This window comes from Hypanus sabinus, chromosome 10, assembly GCF_030144855.1.
Source record: "Hypanus sabinus isolate sHypSab1 chromosome 10, sHypSab1.hap1, whole genome shotgun sequence".
NCBI lineage: Eukaryota > Metazoa > Chordata > Chondrichthyes > Myliobatiformes > Dasyatidae > Hypanus > Hypanus sabinus.
Window position 1 is genome coordinate 58,545,061 of NC_082715.1, and position 21,924 is coordinate 58,566,984.

General features: G+C 42.8%; 1 protein-coding gene across 4 annotated transcripts in view; it reads left to right on the forward strand.

Moving 5' to 3' along the window:
- adam17b (ADAM metallopeptidase domain 17b) overlaps positions 1-21,924 on the forward strand; it is an 84,008-nt gene that overhangs the window by 31,521 nt on the left and 30,563 nt on the right. Inside the window, exons 6-10 of one of the 4 annotated variants that reach the window (XM_059981901.1) lie at positions 12,297-12,433; positions 14,079-14,168; positions 18,712-18,822; positions 19,422-19,578; positions 20,228-20,346. In XM_059981901.1, coding sequence (XP_059837884.1) covers positions 12,297-12,433; positions 14,079-14,168; positions 18,712-18,822; positions 19,422-19,578; positions 20,228-20,346 — 614 coding nt within the window. The remainder of the gene's footprint in view (positions 1-12,296; positions 12,434-14,078; positions 14,169-18,711; positions 18,823-19,421; positions 19,579-20,227; positions 20,347-21,924) is intronic. The other 3 variants (XM_059981903.1, XM_059981902.1, XM_059981904.1) reach the window with 3 other exon arrangements.

Consider the following 21,924-nt stretch of genomic DNA (forward strand, 5'->3'; position numbering starts at 1 on the left):
CTGTTCCTTGAAGACATCTTGGTACTACGGAGGCTCATACCCCTGATGGAGCTGATTAATTTGACAACTCTCGGCAGTTTACTTCAATCCTGTACAGTAGTCCCCTCTCCTCCGTACCAGACGGTGATGTAGCCACCGTCTAATATATTAGTATGACTAAGTTACTGGGAAACTCATATTAATTCCTTTTGCTTATGTAACTCCCTGGGTTGCCTCAGGCTCGCTCAGCTCGTTCTCGTCTAGGGGGAGCTACCTTCGGCCCCGCCAAACTGGGTAATCAGCTGGTGTGGATGCTGTGTGATGTCCCCGCCTCGCCCAAAAACAGACAGTACACCATATGCGATTAAATGAGTACAATTTATAAAGGTTACTATAACTAAGTGATTAATAACGATACAGTATATATGAAGAGAAAATTAAAGAAAAGGCGCCAAACTTATCAAAGTCCAAACCACTTCGTGCACAGCCGTTGGAGCTCAATTACTGAAGTCTTCTGGCCACCATTCGATCCCCTCCGAACTCCTCGACTCTCCAAACAGCTCAGGACCCTCCGAGTGGTCAACCAAGTACATCTAGCTTCATCCCCCCCCCCTCAGAGAATCTCCCGGCCTCGGACCCCCCTTTGGGGTCCGATCCTCGCCCAGCGTCCTCTCTCTCGACCCCCTCACGCCGATCTCCCCAAAAGCCCGTCAACAAAAGCTTACAGACTCAGAAGAAAGAACATTAATCCCCATTTGGTTTACAAAGGAATACCATTCTCGTTATCAGTAAATTAGCATTCCTGCTAGTTAACAAAAGGAAACCCTTTCCCAACAGTAACAAAAAAAAACCCGCTTTACACACTTCCTCCACCAAATAAAAGTCATGTCCTCATGACTACTAAATAACTCGCCACCTTTCCTGCCAACACACCGTAACCCAAGCACAAACAGTGACATCTCCTCCCCACACAGTAACCCTCACGCCCTATTCCTCAGGTGCTACTTAGGCCAACTATCTGGGAGTTCCCTAACCCTTCTGAGGCCTCCGTACCCCCTCACCTAAACCCTTCAGGCTCGGACACAACTGGGGATACCTTGGGCACACTACCAACTCCTCTCTCAATCTCTCACTCATGCCCCACACTGCACACAGCTAACCCTCCCCGCTACACCTGACTCAATGGGAGAAGGGCCAAAGGTCTCTTCCTCAATCGAGGGAAAGTCAGCAAAAGGCAGCATGTACCACACATCCAGCACGTCATCCATCGAATCTGTATTCTTCCTCATTTCTGTGATTGGTAGCTGCTGTTTGATTTGCTCCAAACGGAAACACGTGGCCTGCACTGCTCCCAGAGTCTCTTCAGTCTCCTGTTCAGTATTCACTGCACTTCTCTCCAGCTTTTTCTTCCTCATGACTTCTTCCAGATCAACTTTCCCCAGTCTCTCCGTCTTCATTTCAAACTTGATTCCATAGAGACAGTCACTCACGAGCTGCGACCTTCGCCAGCCCTGGCACGTGTCCCGAAAACACTTTAACTCGGTAGTTCTCAGCTGCTCCTGCAACGACCTCACTTCATATTCTCCTGAGGCAAATCCAAACACCAAGAGATCATCCACATACACCAAAACTCCAAACGCCTCCACATCCCCTATGGTCTTCCACCTGCCCAGCAGGAAGGTTGCAAGGGCTCCAGATATGCCCTGTTGCATCTTTTCAGACCCGAAGACTCCTGGGGAATTTATAACGGCCGTCTTCTTCTTGTCGGCCCCACTCATCGGGATCTGGCAACATCCACTCCTCAGATCCAGCACCTTAAACCATTTCGCACCACTCAGGCCATCGCCTCTCTGGCCCTCAAGGCCATATTCTGGTCACTGACAGTGCGCCTCTTCAACGCAATACAATCCACACACACGCTGCCTACTTCTTCCACAGCTTCAGGGGCCAGTCGCCGCAACCTCTCTCTCTCCGAGGTGTCTTCAGCAGTCAACTCCGCTCCCTCGTGGTATTTCGCAGCGTCCACTAAGAGGGTCTCACCCTCAGATACTTCCCCCAGGCCGTACCGCCAATGGCTCTTGTTTGAATTCGGTATCAGTCCAATGCTGGTACACACGTCCACACAAACAGCTTGAAACTCTGGGTGCATCGACAATGCCTCCAAACAACGCTCACCCGCCTCCTCCGGGCAGGCCCCCAAGCACACCAGCAGGATATTGGTTCTCTCTAGAACAGAAACGCTGCCGGTCTCAACAGGGTCCGGACACATCAGCATTAACGATTCCTGAACCTCAGTCTCCTCCACATTTGCCTCCAAGAACTCCATTTTCACTGACCAACAACCGTCGTCTGGATAATCACCGGCACTGGTACCCCGAATCTCCAGTGTCCTCAATGTCGTCAAGGGTAAATGCTTCCAATAACGGTTATGAAACAAACTGTACAGCAACTTAACCGGCGCCCCGGTGCCGAGGATGGCTTTAACTTGACTTCCATCCATCCGTAACAACACCTGTGCACGTGGCCCCTCTAAGCCTTCAGGAATAGAGTCTGTTCCTTTCGGGAGTTCCTTGGTACATTGCTGGGACCGTGCTCCCCCAGAGACCCCAAGCCGTTCCCCCACTGGGCCTCCTCTAAGTTTCCCGACACCTCTCGAATCAACGGAACAACTGATCCCCTTGGCACCACAAGCAATTTATCTGCCCCCCTAGGCAAAAAGGGATACCCTAAAAACTTCCCACCAATCTCCTGCCACGGATATGATAAGCCCCCCAGCTGCGGCATTTGACTTCCAGTCGAACCACACGCATTTTCCCACACTTTCCCAGAACTGGCAGCGGTCACTTCGAGGTAATTGCGCCCAACAGTTCTAACAAAGTCACCAGCCCGCCTACTCAAACTTTCAACCCGTCCCTGTTGCTTTCCCTCAGCCAAGCACTGCCACTCACCCAACAACTGAGGGGTCCGCTCCGCCCACGCCTCCGCCCCTTTAGGGCTGGACGTTATACCAACAACCGGGCGGAGCTCACCATTGCTGAAACATCCCAATCTGTCACTCCTCACTCTCCCAAACAGTACGGACAGCCCATCGTCCCACCACCATTTCGTCAGCACTAGTCGGAAATCGAACAACGACCTCCAGGCTAGCAACAGCAGCCACCCCACCCAACACACACGTAGCGACAACCAGCAATCACACACCCACAAAGGCACACCAGCTCTTCGCCGCAGACACAATTTAAAGAGGGTGATCACACAGCTTCCACAGAAATCAACCCCGGACGAGCACCCCACAATGTAACTCCCTGGGTCGCCTCAGGCTCGCTCAGCTCGTTCTCGTCTAGGGGGAGCTGCCTTCAGCCCCGCCAAACTGGGTAATCAGCTGGTGTGGATGCTGTGTGATGTCCCCGCCTCGCCCAAAAACAGACAGTACACCATATGCGATTAAATGAGTACAATTTATAAAGGTTACTATAACTAAGTGATTAATAACGATACAGTATATATGAAGAGAAAATTAAAGAAAAGGCGCCAAACTTATCAAAGTCCAAACCACTTCGTGCACAGCCGTTGGAGCTCAATTTCTGAAGTCTTCTGGCCACCATTCGATCCCCTCCGAACTCCTCGACTCGCAGCTCAGGACCCTCCGAACTCCTCGACTCTCCAAACAGCTCAGGACCCTCCGAGTGGTCAACCAAGCACATCTAGCTTCATCCCCCCCCCGGAGAATCTCCCGGCCCTCGGACCCCCCTTTGGGGTCCGATCCTCGCCCAGCTTAGATCATTGCGTCCTCTCTCTCGACCCCCTCGCGCCGATCTCCCCAAAAGCCCGTCAACAAAAGCTTACAGACTCAGAAGAAAGAATATTAATCCCCATTTGGTTTACAAAGGAATACCATTCTCGTTATCAGTAAATTAGCATTCCTGCTAGTTAACAAAAGGAAACCCTTTCCCAACAGTAACAAAGAAAAAAAAGAAACCCCCTTTACACTTATTTACCCAATAAAGGGGATGTTTGATGTTGTCTTCAGCTTACTGGCTTCACACTATAAGGAAACTTCCTAGTACCAATGCTGTTTTTCCTCCCCTTCTGATAAAGCCAGGGGTTTTGATCATTCTTTAGTTCCCATTTGACACTGCAGAAATCTTGCTAAATATCTGTGAACGTTAACTGATTTTATATTTCACTGCTGGTCATGCTTTGTTGTAGGCCGTTGCTTTGGATATAGAAACATAGAAAACATACGGCACAATACAGGCCCTTCAGCCCACAAAGCTGTGCCGAACATGTCCTTACCTTAGGACTACCTAGGCTTACCCATAGCCCTCTATTTTTCTAAGCTCCATGTATCCATCCAGGAGTCTCTTAAAAGACCCTATTGTTTCTGCCTCCACCACTGTTGCCAGCAGCCCATTCCATGCACTCACCACTCTCTGCGTAAAAAAAACAACAACTTATCCCTGACATCTCTGTACCTACTCCCAAGCATCTTAAAACTGTGCCCTCTCGTACTAGCCATTTTAACCTTGGGGAAAAAGCCTCAGAATATCCACATGATCAATGCTTCTCATTATCTTGTACACCTATTATTTGCATTTTTTCCATTTATGTCCTTTTATCTTATTTCCAGTAAGATGATGGTGTGCCTGGTCATAGCAGCTTCTATGGGATCAACCAAAGGTGGCTTTTTAAAATATATTTTTTATGATTACAAGACTCTGCTGGATATCAAGTACTTAAAGTACTGCAGGTCTACCCCATCAGTGAGTTGCACGTTGGCAGAGAAACTGAAGTTGCTGGACCTGGTGCGGACTGTGATGTTGCCTGTGACAGACGTTCGTGTGCAAAGGAGGTGTGCAATAATTGTCTGACTTGCTTTTCTTCTGATCGCAAGATCCTATTGAACAATGGTGGTGTGGAATGCTGAATGTGCAATTCATTGGTGAATGGCAGGGGCATTTGGTACAGAAGCTGTGAGGCCTTGGTGTAGTGGGGACAAGTTGCAGGGTTGCTTGCTTACAGCTGTCCAGGGAAAGCAGTCAGAGTCGGGGGCTACACTAGACAGCTGGAGGCACAGTATCTATGTTGGAGGCAGTGCTGCCCACTCCCAGTGTTGGCTTGTCAGCTGGATTGTGTTTGACTACAGACTGCTGCAACCTTCAGGCACTCACGGTCTTGGACCATATATTGTTTTGTGTTACTGTTTTGCTGCTATCTTATATGTGCCTTGTGCTGTGTATGACTGTTGGTACTGTGTTTTGCACCTTGGTCCTAGAGTAATGCAGTTTCATTTGGTTGTATTCATGAGTATTTGTGTATGGTTGAATGATAATTAAACTTGAACTTGTCCTTATAACTCTTGATTTCAGGAATCCTATATAAAATAGTGTTTTTATGTATATTCTGATTCATAATTTCTGCTGAATGAAGCACACATCGTTGAACAAAATTGTGAACTATTTTAAGAGATGAACACTTAAGAAAGCCTTATTGTCCTGTTTGCTGATTCCAAACCCCCTCTATCATTTTACTAGTAGGGTAAAGATGAAAGTAGAATGCAGATTGGCTGTTAGTATAGTGAAAAAGCAAGAACAATTATTACCAAAGGAACAATGCGACTGCTTCACAGACAAGAGAAAATCTGCAGATGTTGGAAATCTGAACAGCACACACAAAGTGCTGGAGGAACTCAGCAAACCAGGCAACATATATGGAAAAAAGTACAGTTAACATTTTATGCCAAAATATCAACTTGTGGCGACCCACTTCCTAGCGCACTCGAACCAGCTCACAGATAGCCAGCGCGCCGGCATAAAGGCCAATCCCAAAAGGGCGCCGTCTGCTTCACCAGCAAGGGGAAAAGCCCGCATGCGGGACAGGACTGTGAATACGTGCCCCCTACAGCATCCGCGCCTGAGGAGGCCGGGATCAGGAAGGCTTTAAAGTGAGGCCGCGAAGTTCGAATAAAATCTCTTTTGTAACTGCAGTTCATCGACTACGTGTCGTTATTACAGCGCTGCATGTAACACACCGCTACAATTGGTGACCCCGATGGCCCAAACGATACTTCGGCCGAAGATGAAAGACGCCGCATCTGTTCATGCAGTTTCGTTGAAACTGCCAAGCTTCTGGACGCTGCAACCTCACCTGTGGTTCCAGCAAGCAGAAGCCCAATTCCATGTTTGGCAGAAAACCTCGGAGGACACACGTTACTACTACATGGTGAGCTCCCTCGACCAGGACACAGCGGCCCAGGTTGAGGAGTTCATACAGTCTCCCCCAGCGGACGGCAAATACTCAGAATTCAAAGCCCTGCTCATAAGGACTTTCGGACTGTGCGAGCGAGCTGCCCGCTTACTGAACTTGGATGGTTTGGGAGACAGACCGCCATCGGCTTTGATGAATGAGATGCTGTCCCTGGCTGGAGGACACAAGCCCTCCCTCATGTTTGAGCAGGCATTCCTGGAGCAGCTGCCCGAGGACATCTGCCTGCTGTTGTCTGATGCGGATTTCAGTGACCTCCGGAAGGTGGCAGCCCGGGCGGACTTGCTGTGGAAAGCCAAGAAGGAGAGTGGGGCGTCCGTTGCACAGATCACCAGGCCATGCTCCCAGCAGCAGAGCCCACTAGCCCCAGAGGGAGGGGTGAGGAGACCAACGAACAATGGTGCTTCTACCACCAGCAGTGGGGCGCAGAAGCCTGCCGCTGTAGCCCGCCCTGCAAGTTCCCGGGAAACGCTGGGGCTAGCCGTCGCTGATGGCTACGGCGGCTGGCCATCAGGATAGCCTCCTGTATGTGTGGGACAAGTGGTCGGGACGCCGTTTTTTGGTCGACACCGGAGCCGAGATCAGCGTCTTACCTGTGACGAGTTACAACACCCGCAACAGGGCACCGGGTCCCACCCTGAGGGCCGTGAATGGCAGCACAGTAAGGACCTACGGCACCCATACGGTGCGGCTACAGTTCGGCTCCAGCCAGTTCACGTGGGACTTCACACTGGCCGCTGTAGCCCAACCGCTCCTGGGGGCGGATTTTTTCGGTCTCACAGCCTACTGGTCGACCTGCCGAGGCAGAGACTGGTCCACGCCGAGACCTTTCAAACATTCTTCCTGGGTGAAGCCCAGTTGCCAACCCCACACCTAGACTCCGTCACGCTGTCCAACAACGACTTCACCAGAGTCCTGGCGGATTTCCCATCGGTTCTGGCACCGCAGTTCACGGCAGCCATGCCCCGACACGGCGCACAGCACCACATCCCGACCCAGGGACCACCCCTCCACGCCCGCGCTCGGCGGCTTCCCCCGGACAAGCTCCGACTGGTGAAGGAGGAGTTCAAGAGGATGGAGGAATTGGGGATCATACGGCGGTCCGACAGCCCATGAGCCTCCCCCCTGCACATGGTGCCCAGAGCGACAGGGGGCTGGAGACCATGCGGCGACTACCGCAGGCTGAACGAGGCTACCACACCGGACCGCTACCCTGTGCCGCACATTCAGGACTTTGCAGCAAACCTGCACGGCGCACAGATCTTCTCCAAGGTAGACCTCATCCGGGGATATCATCAAATCCCGATGCATCCGGACGACGTCCCCAAAACAGCACTCATCACCCCTTTCGGCCTTTTCGAGTTCCTCCGCATGCCGTTCGGCCTGAAGAATGCCGCACAGACGTTTCAGCGGTTAATGGACACGGTAGGACGCGACCTGGACTTCGCTTTCATCTATTTAGACGACATCCTCATAGCCAGCAGCAGTCGTCAGGAACATCTGTCCCATCTCCGTCAACTCTACGCCCGACTGAGTGAATACGGTCTAACAATCAACCCGGCCAAATGCCAGTTCAGGCTCGACACCATCGACTTCCTGGGCCACAGGATCACTACAGATGGGGCATCCCCTCTGCCCGCTAAGGTAGACGCAGCCTGCCATTTCCCCTGACCCACCACAATCAAAGGCCTTCAGGAATTTGTGGGTATGGTAAATTTCTACCACTGCTTCCTCCCTTCAGCTGCCCGAATCATGTGCCCCCCTGTTCGCCCTGATGTCGGGTCCGGGCAAGGACATTACCTGGGACGAGGAGTCCGCCGCCGCTTTCATTAAAACGAAAGAAACCTTGGCAAACGCCGCGGTGCTAGTGCACCCCAGAATGGATGTCCCTACCGCCCTCACAGTGGACGCATCTAATGCGGCAGTTGGTGGCGTACTGGAGCAGCTTATCGCGGGTCGCTGGCAACCCCTGACGTTTTTCAGCAAACACCTGCGACCACCCGAGCTCAAATACAGTGCTTTCGACCGAGAACTGTTGGCACTATACCTGGCAATCCGGCATTTCAGGTACTTCTTAGAAGGTAGGCCCTTCACCGCGTTCACGGACCACAAATCGCTTACCTTTGCGTTCACGAAGGTGTCCGATCCCTGGTCGTCCCACCAGCAGTGCCATCTGTCCTACATCTCTGAATTCACAACGGATGTCCGGCACGTCTCGGGAAAGGACAATGTTGTGGCGGACGCACTCTCTCGCCGTACCATTCATGCCCTTTCCCAAGAGGTAGACTTTGAGGCGCTGGCGGAGGCGCAGCAGGCAGACGAGGAGATCCCTAGTTACAGAACTGCAGTCTCCGGTTTGCAGCTCCAGGACCTCCCCGTAGGCCCAGGTGAGAGGACCCTGTTCTGTGACGTTACCACCGGCCAACCCCGTCCCGTTGTCCCGGCAGCCTGGAGGCGGGGCGTTTTCGACTCCATTCATAACTTAGCGCATCCCTCCATCAGGACAACCGTCCGGATGGTCTCCAACAGGTTCATTTGGCACGGACTCCGCAAGCAAGTCAGTGAATGGGCCAAAACGTGCATGCACTGCAAGGTGCAGCGGCACACCAAAGCTCTGCCGCAGCAATTCCACCCCACCCACCGGCGTTTCGACCACATTCATGTGGATATCGTGGGCCCCCTCCTCACTATCGTCGACTGGTTCACAAGATGGCCGGAGGCGATCCCGCTCACCGACACCACCTCCGAATCTTGCACCTGGGCACTGATCGCCACCTGGGTATCTCGCTTTGGTGTACTGGTCCACATTACCTCCGACAGAGGCGCCCAGTTCACCTGCAGCCTGTGGTCAGCTATGGCCAGCCTTTTGGGGACACAGCTGCATCACACAACTGCCTACCACCCACAGTCGAACGGGCTGGTGGAGCATTTCCACCGTCACCTAAAGTCAGCTCTCATGGCCCGCCTGAGAGGACCTAATTGGGTGGACGAGCTTCCCTGCGTCCTGCTCGAAATCCGCATGGCACCCAAAGACGATCTGCACACCTCGTCGGCCGAGTTGGTGTACGGCGCAACACTTTGTGTGTGTTGCTCGACTGCTTCACAGTTTTAGTATCACAAATAATGTTTTGTTTGTAGGTTGCACAAATATAGAAGATCAAGGAAGGAGATTATTTGACTTGTAGCATTTTAACTCTTGTCAAAGACATATTTTGACTTTTACCATTTACTTCCCGTAATGTTTTAGGTTTCTCCTACTGCCTTTTGCTTTGCTGTTTTGTTCAATTATGAATGAGAGTGTTTCCTGACTGTTTATTTTCTGTGTCTTAGTGGGCAATGATTTCGCATTAAATTCTTAAAATGTAATATTAGTAACTTTGTGCAAATCTTGTAAATTAAAAATATACAAATAGACTTAGTTTATTACTTTTTATACATGTACATGTAGTAATCTGTTTAAGTCCTGGTTCCTTACCAAGCCAGTTTGTCTAAGTTAACACTTTGGTCTTTGTGTCTTCCTCTTATCTTAGCCAGCACTTTATTTCCGCCACTAAAACAGGGCAGCTCTGCCTTTGCACCTCTATATTGAGATATGGTAGTTATTTGTTTACATAATTTGCTGCAAAAAGTAAATTACTAGTCAGATATTCTTTGTTTTATTTAAGAAGTAAAGTTGTATTTACAATATAAAATTAAGATATTTTCCCATTTGCAATCTGCTTTCAAGTCTCACTGACTTGACTCCAAGCCTCTTATAATTCAAAAGCAATTTCAGATGATACGAGAAAAAGACCATACAGTTGACAATGCATCTTTAGTCTACGGGAATATATAGTGATTGAATAGGTTCGGCAGAAAGCTGGTAACTTTACATTACTGAGGTATTGCATTTGGGAAGGTGAAATAAAGCAAGTTTTAATAAATGGAAAGATACTGAAAGTTACAGAGCTATACAGCCGCAACTCAGCTAGTCCCAATTTCCTGCACTTGGCACATATCCATGTAAGTATTGCACCTGCCCCAACCACTTCTTCAGGCAGATTATTCTGTATACTCACCACCCTCTCCATGAAAAGGTTGCCCCTCATGTTCCTTTTAAATCTTTTCTCTTTTACATTAAACCTCCTAATTTTAGAATTCCCTGTCCTGGGAAAAAAAATAATTTTATACAAAGATGTGGAGAAACAAAGGGACCTTGGAGTGTATGTCTGCAGATACTTGAATTGGATTGACTTTATTTCTTATATCCTTCACATACATGGAGTAAAAATCTTTATGTTACATCTCTGTCTAAATGTGCAATGTGCAATCATAGTAATTTATAATCATTTGTAATAAATAGAACAGTCAATGTAAAATAGAGTATAGTCAAGTCTGGGTGAGTTCATCAGTCGGATAGCCTGGTGGAAGAAGCTGTCTCGGGGCCTATTGATCCTGGCTTTTATGCTGCGGTACCACTTTCCGAATGGTAGCAGCTGGAATAGATTGTGGTTGGGATGGCTTGGGTCCCCACTGATCCTACGGGCCCTTTTTACGCACTTGTCCTTGTAAGTGTCCTGAATCATGGGAAGTTCACAACTACCGATGCACTGGGCTGTCCACACCACTCTCTGTAGAGTCCTGCAATTAAGGGAGGTACAGTTCCCATACCGGGCAGTGATACAACCAGACAGGACGCTCTCAGTTGTGCTCCTGTAGAAAGTTCTTAGGATTTGGGTTCTCATACCAAACTTCCTCAACCGTCTGAGGTGAAAGAGGTGCTGTTGTGCCTTTTTCACCACATAGCTGGTGTGTGCAGACCACGTGAGGTCTTTGGTGTTGTGGATGCTGAGGAACTTGAAGCTGTTTACCCTCTCAACCCCAGATCCATTGATGGCAATAGGGGTTAGTCCATCTCCATTCCTCTTGTAATCCACAACCAGCTCCTTTGTTAATGGATGGGTTGTTTGCTTGACACCACAGTGTCAGAGATGACCTCTTCTTTGTAGGCCATCTCGTTAATGTTTGCAATAAGGCCTATCAATGTGTGTCGTTGGCAAATCTAATTAGCAGATTAGAGCTATGGGTGACGATACAATCATGGGTATACAGGGAGTAAGGGAGGGGACTCACTACGCAGTCAGAGGGTTGGAGGTGAGGGAACCCACTCTTACAACCTGCTGGCAATCTGACAGCAGATAAAATGGTAAAAATGGAAGTAGGATGCTTTCTTTTATTAGCCAAAATGTAGAATATAAGAGTATTAAAGTTATGCTAGAACTATTTGCAACATTAGTTAGTATTTTTTTAACCTAAGAGGAAAGATTGGATAGCTATAGGTTTGTTTATACTGCAATGCAGTATTAGGCTAGGGAAATGTGAGGTGTGTAAAACTGCAAGGATCCTAGATAAAGTGAATATTGTGAGATCATGAGGCATGCTTTACAAGAATTGGTAGAAGGATTAGAGAGGAGATAAGGAAAAGTTTCTTTTCACTTGTAGAATATTTGGAACTTGCTGCTTAAAAGGGTTGTATAAGCATTACCCCTTGACAAATTTAAAAGTACAAATGTGTATTTGAGGAACCAGTGATGGAAACTGCTGCTGTTTCTGACCAGCATGGTCACAATAGAGTAAATGGCTTCCTCTTTTGTAAAGTTCCTTTTGATTCCGTGATTCCATTGCATTTGATAATGTGCATGTTTTCATAAGTTTTTGTAAAAATCAGAAGGTTCGTGATTAGGTTAACCATTAGATTTTAGCAGATCCATTCGACTTACTTGTGCTGGAAGCCACTTTGCTCTTCTGGACATCTTTCCACTGCAGAATTCAGTGCACTAAACAGCTGAGTGTCATTCCAGTAAATGATGCACTAATCAAGATTTTAAAAAATTATTTTAATTGTCTGAGGCGAAGAATCAATAAACATTTATACTAGAATAATTCAAGTAACCATTTTTTTGTTGTATTCTACACAGCTGTCTTTTTCTAAGATGTATCTTGTTTTTATTTACTTTGGAAAGATCCAAATCATCTCTTTCCAAATGACTCAGAAATTTTTAATTCCTTGATAGAATATATCCAGCGACAAAAACGGCAGAAGATGCCTCTAGATCCTGAAAAGAATACCTGTAAAATGCTAGTAGTAGCAGATCATCGTTTTTTCAAGCACATGGGACGTAGTGAAGAGAGCATCACTATTAATTATCTGGTAAGTAAACCATAAGATTCAAGATTGTTTTATGTCATTTCCTACATTCCTGTCTTTTTGTTTTACCTAATCCAAATGATGGGTGAAATATAAAACAAGTGTTAGAACTACCCAGTGGAGCGAGGATGTGATCTACAAGCCATCCCCAGATGACAGACAGGTTTGTTTTCACAGAAATCCATCAGTTGATTTTGTCTAAAAGTTGGAAAATGCACAAAAAAATCACTGGATATATTAACCATACCCCCACATTGTTGTAATGAATGACATTAAAAGTACTAAAGACTGATTAGAAAGAACAATTACTGAAAGTGGATAGAGAGAAAAAGCTAGTTCCGCTGTTTGGAGGAAAGAAAGTATATACATTTGCTAGACTTTTGAATCTAATAATTGGGGAGTTCACTCATAGGTATGGGCCTCTGTAAGTTAGATGCTTGTTACCTGGGGCGGCCTGTAAATTAAAAGATACATTTCTGTTTGTTTGTGTCATATAGTGAAAACAAAAAATAGCCTTTTAAGTCCTTTATATTGGCAATTTTTTTAACTGCATTAGTTCTCAAGCTTTCTCTAACATCATTTGTCTGCTTGCCCACCAATATATTCATTGATAGTGGGCAGAAAAATGGGTCAGTAAATAACCCATTTCTCTTCCTGTAAATAAGTTTTCACTTAAATATCAAGTCAATAAGTATATCGTGAAAAGTTTGAGTTTGTAAATCTGTATAATGCCTTTGGAATGTTCTATCATGCATTATAAAGGGAAAACAGCAATGCTGAACTAAGAATTTAATGTTTTTAAAATATGTCTCAGACAACCTAGACATTTCCTTTTGTTCTGTTTGTATTCTGTTTGAAACATATCTAAGTATTTTGGTCCAGGTCATTATGCTTAATTTCATTTTTCAAATCAAGTATAAACCTTGCCTGCACTTTGGTAGAATGTTTTCTGTTATTGCGTGAATGCAAACCCAGTTTAATCAACTCGTACTTGCAAGTAGACTTGATCTGGAATATATTACTTTACATGTATGCAATATAGAAAGGAGAACCCTAAATGCAATTTATTAGTAACATATGTGAAGATTTTTTTTTATAATTCTATACATATTGGGCATAGTTAAATTGATGGGTAATTGGCAGTTCCAAAGATACTGTGTGTGTTTAAGCACACTCTAGATTTCTATGCTTGTGTAATGCAGCACAAGTATATGGAATAAACTGAAGGTCAGATCTTTCTATGTAACCTCTCACTTTAGCTCTAGCCTTGACACAGAGTTTCAGGGCATTCCATAAGTTACTGATTAGAGGTAACGTAATTGTAAATTTACTCTCAGTAAATTGCATCTCAGTTTATGCCACCACAATTGGCACATCTAGCAGGCAATGAATGTAGTTGCTGCTCTTCATTGAATGGTCCAGCAGTTAGCCTAATTTTCCACAGTTGCAACCTGCTCATCATTTGTGGCCTACTCTGACTAGTGGGATGGCTAATAAGGTTGGGAGCGACTATCTGTAAAAGTAAGTGTGACTGAAATGCAACTGTGAGGCACAGAATAAGTCCATTGTGATCTAGCTCAGTTTGAACAAATTGTTTTCTGATTGCTCATTTCCTGATTTAACGTACTTGTCATAATTTTTAACACAGATAGAATTAATTGACCGGGTGGATGACATTTATCGAAATACCTCTTGGAATGATGCTGGATTCAGAGGTTATGGTTTGCAGATAGAAGAGGTAATTAAATTAAACAAAAAAAAATTGTTAGTGATTGTAACTTTTAACTTTAATGCATGAAGCAGAAATAACCATACTAAAAACTTCTGAAACCTATTGGATTTATTTTTCAGAAAGCATTTGAAAATCATCCAAATGAACTGTATTTCATTATGCTTATGGTTATAAGAACTAACATTTATTATGTTTCTTTCTACATTTTGAAGACCATGTAGCAAAGTTCATGTTGTTGTTGACTGTCCAATTTACCTCAAAAATTTAATTAGGAGCTTGTATTGAAAATCATGAAACTGTGATTATTTCAACAAGAGTGAGAACTAGCCAATATAATTATCATAAAAACTGAGTCACAATGCAGCAAGGATACCAAACTAGTGACTGTACAAAGATCAACAAGCTGTCAGCTAATCAGAATCTAATGTCCTGCTATATAGCATTTAGTTTAACAAAATGTGGAGTGCATTTCAGAGATGGGATAAGTAGATCATAAATAAAATAAAAGTTGACGTGATATAAGAGAAATAACACATGAATTTGATGCAGGAGTATGCCATTTGGCCACTCATGGCAGCTCTGCTATTCGGAAGGATCATGGTTGATCTGAATCTCTCTGCTATTTCCCAGCACTACCCTCCTTTACTGTTTCAAAAGAAAAGTAGTCTCAGTCTTGAATCCACTTAGACTCACAACTGAAAGAATTGCATCCCTTCTAGGTAGAGAATTCCAAAGAGTCACCACATCTGGGGAAAAATTTCTCTTCATCTTACTTTTTAATGGCCAGTTCTTTAATTTGCATTTCTGGCACCAGAGCTGGAGGAGTATCATCACTGCCTGTACCCGGTCAAATCCTGTACAAGTTTTGCACATCATTGAGATCACCTCTCGCTCTTCTAACTTAAGGGAGTATTGGTTTGATCTATTTTATCTGTCCTCATAGAACAACCTGCTCATTCCAGGAATCAATCTGGTGAGCTTCCTTTGCCCTCCCTCTATCACCATTGTATACTTTCTCAGAGAGGGAAACCATTCCTGAACAAAATATTCAGCTGAGTTCATACCAAAGCACAACATAATTTCCAGAATGTGTCTTTTTTTTTTTTGCACTCAGATCCTCTCATAATGAAGGCCAGCACTCCATTTGCCTTCCTAATTAATTGCATTGCCTGCATATTATAGAAGTATGCAACATGGTAAAGGAGTTTGCCTTATTATAAAGAATAGGATGAAGGCACTAGAGAGAAAGGATCCTAATTCAGAAAATAAAAGTGGAATAATTTTGGGTAGAGTTCAAAATTAAGGGCAGAAAACATTGAGTGTTGATGAAAGGCTCAAATACAGTGCCCATAAAAAGTATTCCCCCTTCCCACCGTGCAAGTTTTCATGTTTTATTGTTTTACAACATTGATTAACAGTGATTTAATTTGCTTTTTTGACACTGATCGACAGAAAAAAACTCTTATGTCAAAATGAAAACATCTGTACAAAGTGATCGAAATTACAAATATAAAACACAAAATAATTGATTGCATAAGTATTCACCCCCTTTAAAATGATACACCAAATCACAGTTAAATCAATGTTGTAAAACTTCCAAGGGTGGGTGGGTGGGGGTGAATATTTTTTATAGGCACAGTATACTTGTAATGTAAAGCCTAACAGAACTCAAGAAATTTGAGATCTATGCAACAAGGGTAATAAAATAATCTTAGGAGACTTTAATATACATATAATCTAGTAAACCAAGTTTATAAAAATAATATTGACATGGCTTTGTGAAAAGTGTATCATGTTTGACAAATGTACTAAAGTTTTTTGAGGATGTAACCAGGAGATTCCAAAGAAGGGATCTCATTAAAGTCATATATTTAGATTTTTTTTAGAATGTATGTGATAATCTACCACATCAAAGGGTGGTGAGCAAATCACGTTATTAGCGGAAGTGTGTAGCATAGACTAGTTATCACACAGAAGGCAGTTGGTATTCAAGTTGGATGTAAAAGTATGGATTCTACAAGAAGATATAGAGTGGTTAAATGAGTAGGTGAAAACTTCACAAATGGAATTTGCTAAGTCTGAAAGTACAAGGTTACACTCTTCAATATGAGGAATAAAGGCATCTGTGAAAGTTTGTGGATGAGCAAAGTACAGAAGAAGCCAGTAATTCTTGTGCATGAGATAGCAGCAAGTGGTTATGAAGGCGAACGGCATGTGGCCGTCATTATAAGAGATCTGAAATTTAGAAATAAGGAAGTACAGTGGATTCCGTTTTGCTGAGCACACTGGGCCCAGTACATTTTGGACCAATTAAGCTGCTGCCTAAATTAGCTGAAATTTCATGGAAATAATTAAAAAGGTATAAAAAAGGCCAACTTCTATTTAACTGAGTAACAAATCATGTATTTAAAGGAAATACAGAACAAAATAGAATACTACCAATACTACTGCAGTAGTATAAAACTGTGTACTAGTTCCTAATAGTTAGCAATGGAGGAGTTCATTCAAAGTAAGCTGCCATGTTCTTTTGATGGTAAATGAACAAAATCAGTGCAGACACCTCGTGCAGATAATGGACTGCCTTCAAACAATGTCTCAATGATTGCACACTCCAAATCTTAATTTTCATTGTAACATTCAAGATGATTGTGGATACCTTCTAATTTTTCATAGTTCATAACGTAATGAAGTAATGAACACACGTTTTCATTTTCACTCCTGGCCATTTCTCATATCTCCAAGCTTGAATACTTGAAACCGCAGTGAGCAAAACAGTTCTGAACTGTCTTACTGCATATTTCTCACCAACTGTTAGTGACAAAAATCACTGCCTTTTGAACACAACCTCCTGCAACTGATGCCATTTTAAAAACTGTTCACTCTAAGCATGGTGTAGTGCTAACGGTAGTTCTTGTTAGAAACTGTTCAACAGCAGTCTCCTGTCCTAACTAAGAAGCATAGTGTCCCAAATAAACAAAGGGAATCCTGGCTATTTTCTTGTTTAGTTTTTGTTCTTTAAGAGTTGTCCCAAATAAGTGGCTGTATATTTACAAATATAATTACAAATTTCAGCTTTATCGAATAGTTAGTAAGAAAGAGAAAAGGAAAAAAAGAGGCCCACTACAGTTAACACAGACCAAATGTGTACATAAAGTTGGAGCTCATCTTGAAGTTGTCTTTTTATTTGCGCACTGAACCCACAGTCTGCGTGAAAGCACACACCACATTCTGAATGTCGCTTGAAATCCATCTTGAACAAACAGGTGGTTTCTTGAGGGTATTGGTCCTTCCTCCTTGGATCTATTTATCTGCACAAAGCACTTTGTGCACCAGGGACACTCCTTCCCATGGTATCCTCAGCATCCTAACCTGAAACCTCTCCCACCTCACGCTGTCCATCACAAATCTCACTCCGCCCAGCTCTGTCTGAAACCTTCTCTCAATTCCACCATCCTGTGTGGCTGACACAGCATTCCTCAGTTGAATATTATAGCCCCTTATTTTTTTTGAGCCAAAACCAAAACATTCTAAAAGCACTGCTTTTACAGAACATCTAAGATGTTGAAGCTAGTGGAAGTATCTCAAAGGAAGGAATGTGTTACATGAAAAGGGACCAGTGATTTAAAACTTAGGTGTAGGACATGACCTTACAGGGAATGGTGAATCTCCATTCTCTACCCCAGTGGGTCATGGAGGCTAGGTCATTGGCAATATTTGAAGAGGAAATAGATAAGTATTTGAAGGATCAGGGAATTGAGGATTGTGGGTACTGGCATAGAGGGAAGATGGATCTTGGGGCTAATCTGCTATAATTGCATTGGATGGTATGGCAGGCGTGGGAAGCCTGCTACTTTTTTTTTGTGTTCTTGTGAAATAAAGTTGAGTGACTTTGTGGGTTGTGAGCTTGATGAGGAAGGTTCTTCTGGTATATTTTTGTTAGAACTGTTATGTAACTGCATTATCCAGAGAATATTAGCATTGTTTCTGCTTTTCAATGTTGATCGCAGCTGCTCTTACTCCTTTAGAAGAACCACCTTCTAATCCAATGTTATTAGTTCACAATGGGACCTTTAGTATACTGTGACTTTACCATTACTTTAGTATATCTTATCACAATTATTACATTAATTTCCACTCCTCAGTTTGAATGCTCGAATGGTCTCCTTTACCATGACGTAAAGTCATTTTTCTCATCCTGATATGCCTCACAGTCTCTCATGGCTCACATTTATTGAGATGTGGTAAATAATGTTATGCTTTTGTTCATTTTCATCTCTCTAATCTTCTCCAGTCTTCTTACTGTGGCTTGTTAACATTTTTTCCTTCACCCATGCTATGCCCACATTTGTCGAGGCCCTTCATTTTGGAGCTCCCACTCTGAATCTCTCTGCTTTGCCACTTATCCCTCTAATTCCTTTTAATATCTGTCTTCAAACCAACCTAAGGCCAAGTTTTAGGTCAACCATATTCAAGCCTGTTCTTTGCTTTGAGCATTTTTTTTTACATTAGAGGCGCTTTTTAAATGCAGCTTGCTTATTTTTAATTGCAGATCATTGTTAAAAAAGAACCAACAAAGGTTGTTTCAGGCAAGAGACACTACAATATGAAGGGAACCTTTCCAGCTGACAAAGATGCTTGGGAAGTTAAACCTCTATTAGAGGTAAGAAAGAATTAATAAGACAATAGTTAAATAATGTTTTTCTTAGACACTGGAGTTATCATGTAAATCTGAATTATTGGAATAAATTTCTTAGTGGATCACTACGCATTTTTCACACAACCAGTGTATATTTTTGGAATCTATTGTGTATTATACTTTACCAGTATTGGTTTTAAAATTTGTGTAAAGTTAACTATAGTAATTGCACCATCTTTGATCTAAACTGTGCAGTTCTACTTCCAGGTGAAAAGATGGAAGATAACTCTATCTTAGATAATTTCTTGTTTCCTTCGGCCAAGCTAATTTTCCAAACAGAGAATTGTGAAATACATCATAAAAAGAGAGCATTTGACCCATGGAGGCCATAATGGCATTCTAGGCAATTGGCTCCTTCTCCTTACTACTGTGAAAGCCCACTCTGCAGAAATAAAAGCATGCAGAATGAAATTCATTTTGAGGAACATGTTGGACAATCAGACTGTGTGAAATTATAGATTATCCAGTAGATTATAGATTCCTGTGTCTTGAATTTATTTAGAAATTAACTTCCCAGTTTATGACTGTGTAGTTTTCTATCTGTTAGTTTTCTTTTTTTAAAGCAATTCAGTGCTGATATAGCAGATAGAGCATCCAAAGTGTGCCTTGCGCATTTGTTCACTTACCAAGATTTTGAACATGGAACACTTGGTCTCGCCTATGTTGGATCTCCAAAACCACGTGCTTTGGGTGGTATTTGCCCTACACGTAAGTCCAAATGTAAATGAAATTTTAATTTTCCAATATTTACTTAATTGATGAAGAAATATGAATAAAATGCATTGTGTTACTATTTTAAGTTGGATTATTTTATAGGACACACATTGTTGAAGTAAAATTAGTATAACAAAGATGAGATTCTGGAGCCAATTTGCACATGTGTGCAGCTGGTGAATCTCATGCTGGTCGCACATGTTGGAACTCCAAAACCAGGAGCATTAAGTAATAGTTACTCCACGTGTAAGTCCAAATCCAAATGGAACTTATTTTCAAAAATTCATTTTAGCATTGAGGAAATGTTAATAAAATGTTAATATTTTAAGTTGTTTGTATTGTATGAAAAGAGGTTAATGGAAATGAGGCTGATATAACAATGATGGGGCTAATATATATACCTAGGATTGGTGAACTTCATTGTTGTTGCTGCATATTAAAATATCATGGAGATAGCCCTTACAAATTATTAATATTATCATTTTTATAGCATGGGTATTGATGGGAGGTATGCTTATAAAATGTTGTTTTGCATTGCTTTTACTAAGAATAATTAAAACTAGGTAATGTGAAAAATGAAGACTTGCAATCCTATTCTGAGACTAGAACAATGAGAATCTTTTATCTTTGTCTTTTGGGAAAACCGCCTCAATAGCTGTATCAACTAGGAATGTTTTTTCACCAGCCTATAATCACCCAATCTTGCATAAGGCAGTTTACCTGAATACAGGATTAACAAGCACTAAGAATTATGGAAAAACAATTCTGACCAAGGTAAATCATGCAATACTTGTTTTTATATTTATTTAGAAATTGCTTGACTTGACTTTTGCAATATGCTTTTTGTTGAAGGCATTAATTTGTTGGGGAAATGTATTCTTTGTTATACCAGACTGCTGTATTTGTATGCTCATATGTTCTTGATAGTGCTGTTTTATTTCTGGCTCAATCAGCAGCTGAAATTTCAAAAATAATTAAAGTTTTCAATCTCCTGACGTGCCTAGGCATATCAGGACTAGAATTGCTAAATATGGATCTTGTGTGTCGATGCTACGTTATGCTTTGGATTTGGTTGCTTTTTTTTCAGCCAGTTCTTCTGCCCACATTTGTTACCTCTACTGAAAAGGCCTTTCAAGTGTAGGATTACTCTTATGTTGTTAATAGTAAATCTGACTGCAGTAAAAAGATATGGGATAGAAAAATGAAAATCAACTAAACAAAATTCTTTATTTATTTTCTTTCTAAGGAAGCAGATTAACTAGGTTGGTTATTTTCAACCAAAAATGCTATTTCAGCATGACACTGAAAATTTCCTTAAAAATATCTTGTTTGTAATTTTAAGCAAAATGTAGATGTTACATGTTGCAATTAGATTCAAATGATTCATGGTTTACAATGGTATCATTGGGTTCTTCTATAAAATGTTAACAGAATGAAATCTAATCATGTTTTTTATTGATCTCCTTGTGTGGTTTAATTTCTCTTTGAATATTCCTCTCTATATTTTTAAGTTTGTCCTTTTCCCTCTGACATCTAAAAATGGGGTGACACAATGCCATGGCATCTGTGTGGATGCCACATGACTCCAGCAGCCTAGGTTTGATCCTGACCTTGGGCTCATGCTGTGGATTTTGCATGTTTTCCTTGTGACTGCATGTATTTCCATTGAGTGTTCTGGTTTCCTCCCACATCCTAGATCTGTACTGGTAGGTTAACTGGCAAGTGTAAATTATTCCAAAAATAGATGTGTGATAAGGAAATTGGGCTGAATGGATGGCCCTGTGTACAAGAGTAAGTTATAGGGATATGCAGTAAGTGGGAGAGTGGGACTGATGTGAATACTCTGAGAGTTAGCATAGACTTAATGGCCTACAAGATCTATTTTGTGAGAAAATATTTCATGCAATCCTGGGTAGGTCTGTAGTCTAGTGTAGTTTTTTTCTGAGTTGTGTTTTTTTTACGTAGTTCGGTCTAGTTCTTGTACTGTGTCATGTAACACCATGGTCCTGAAAAAGTTGTCTTGTTTTTACTATGTACTCTACCAGCAGTTATGGTTGAAATGACAATAAAAAGTGACTTGACTTGACTTGAAATATGAAATATGAAAACTTTGAAGTTTGAAACTTTGAAATTTGTGGATCAAGTTATTTGGTGGAGGAAATGGTAGAGATTTAACTCAGTTAATTTTTAGCATTTTGGGAATATTTTCATCTTTTTGTGCTGTATCTAAATACAAAGATGTCCCATATTGTTTTATAATAAAACATTCTTAAGTATAGCATCCTGTTATGCTTTGAAACATTTACGAGATCTCAGAGCCGTGGTCTCATTGATTTGTTATGATACTGGATG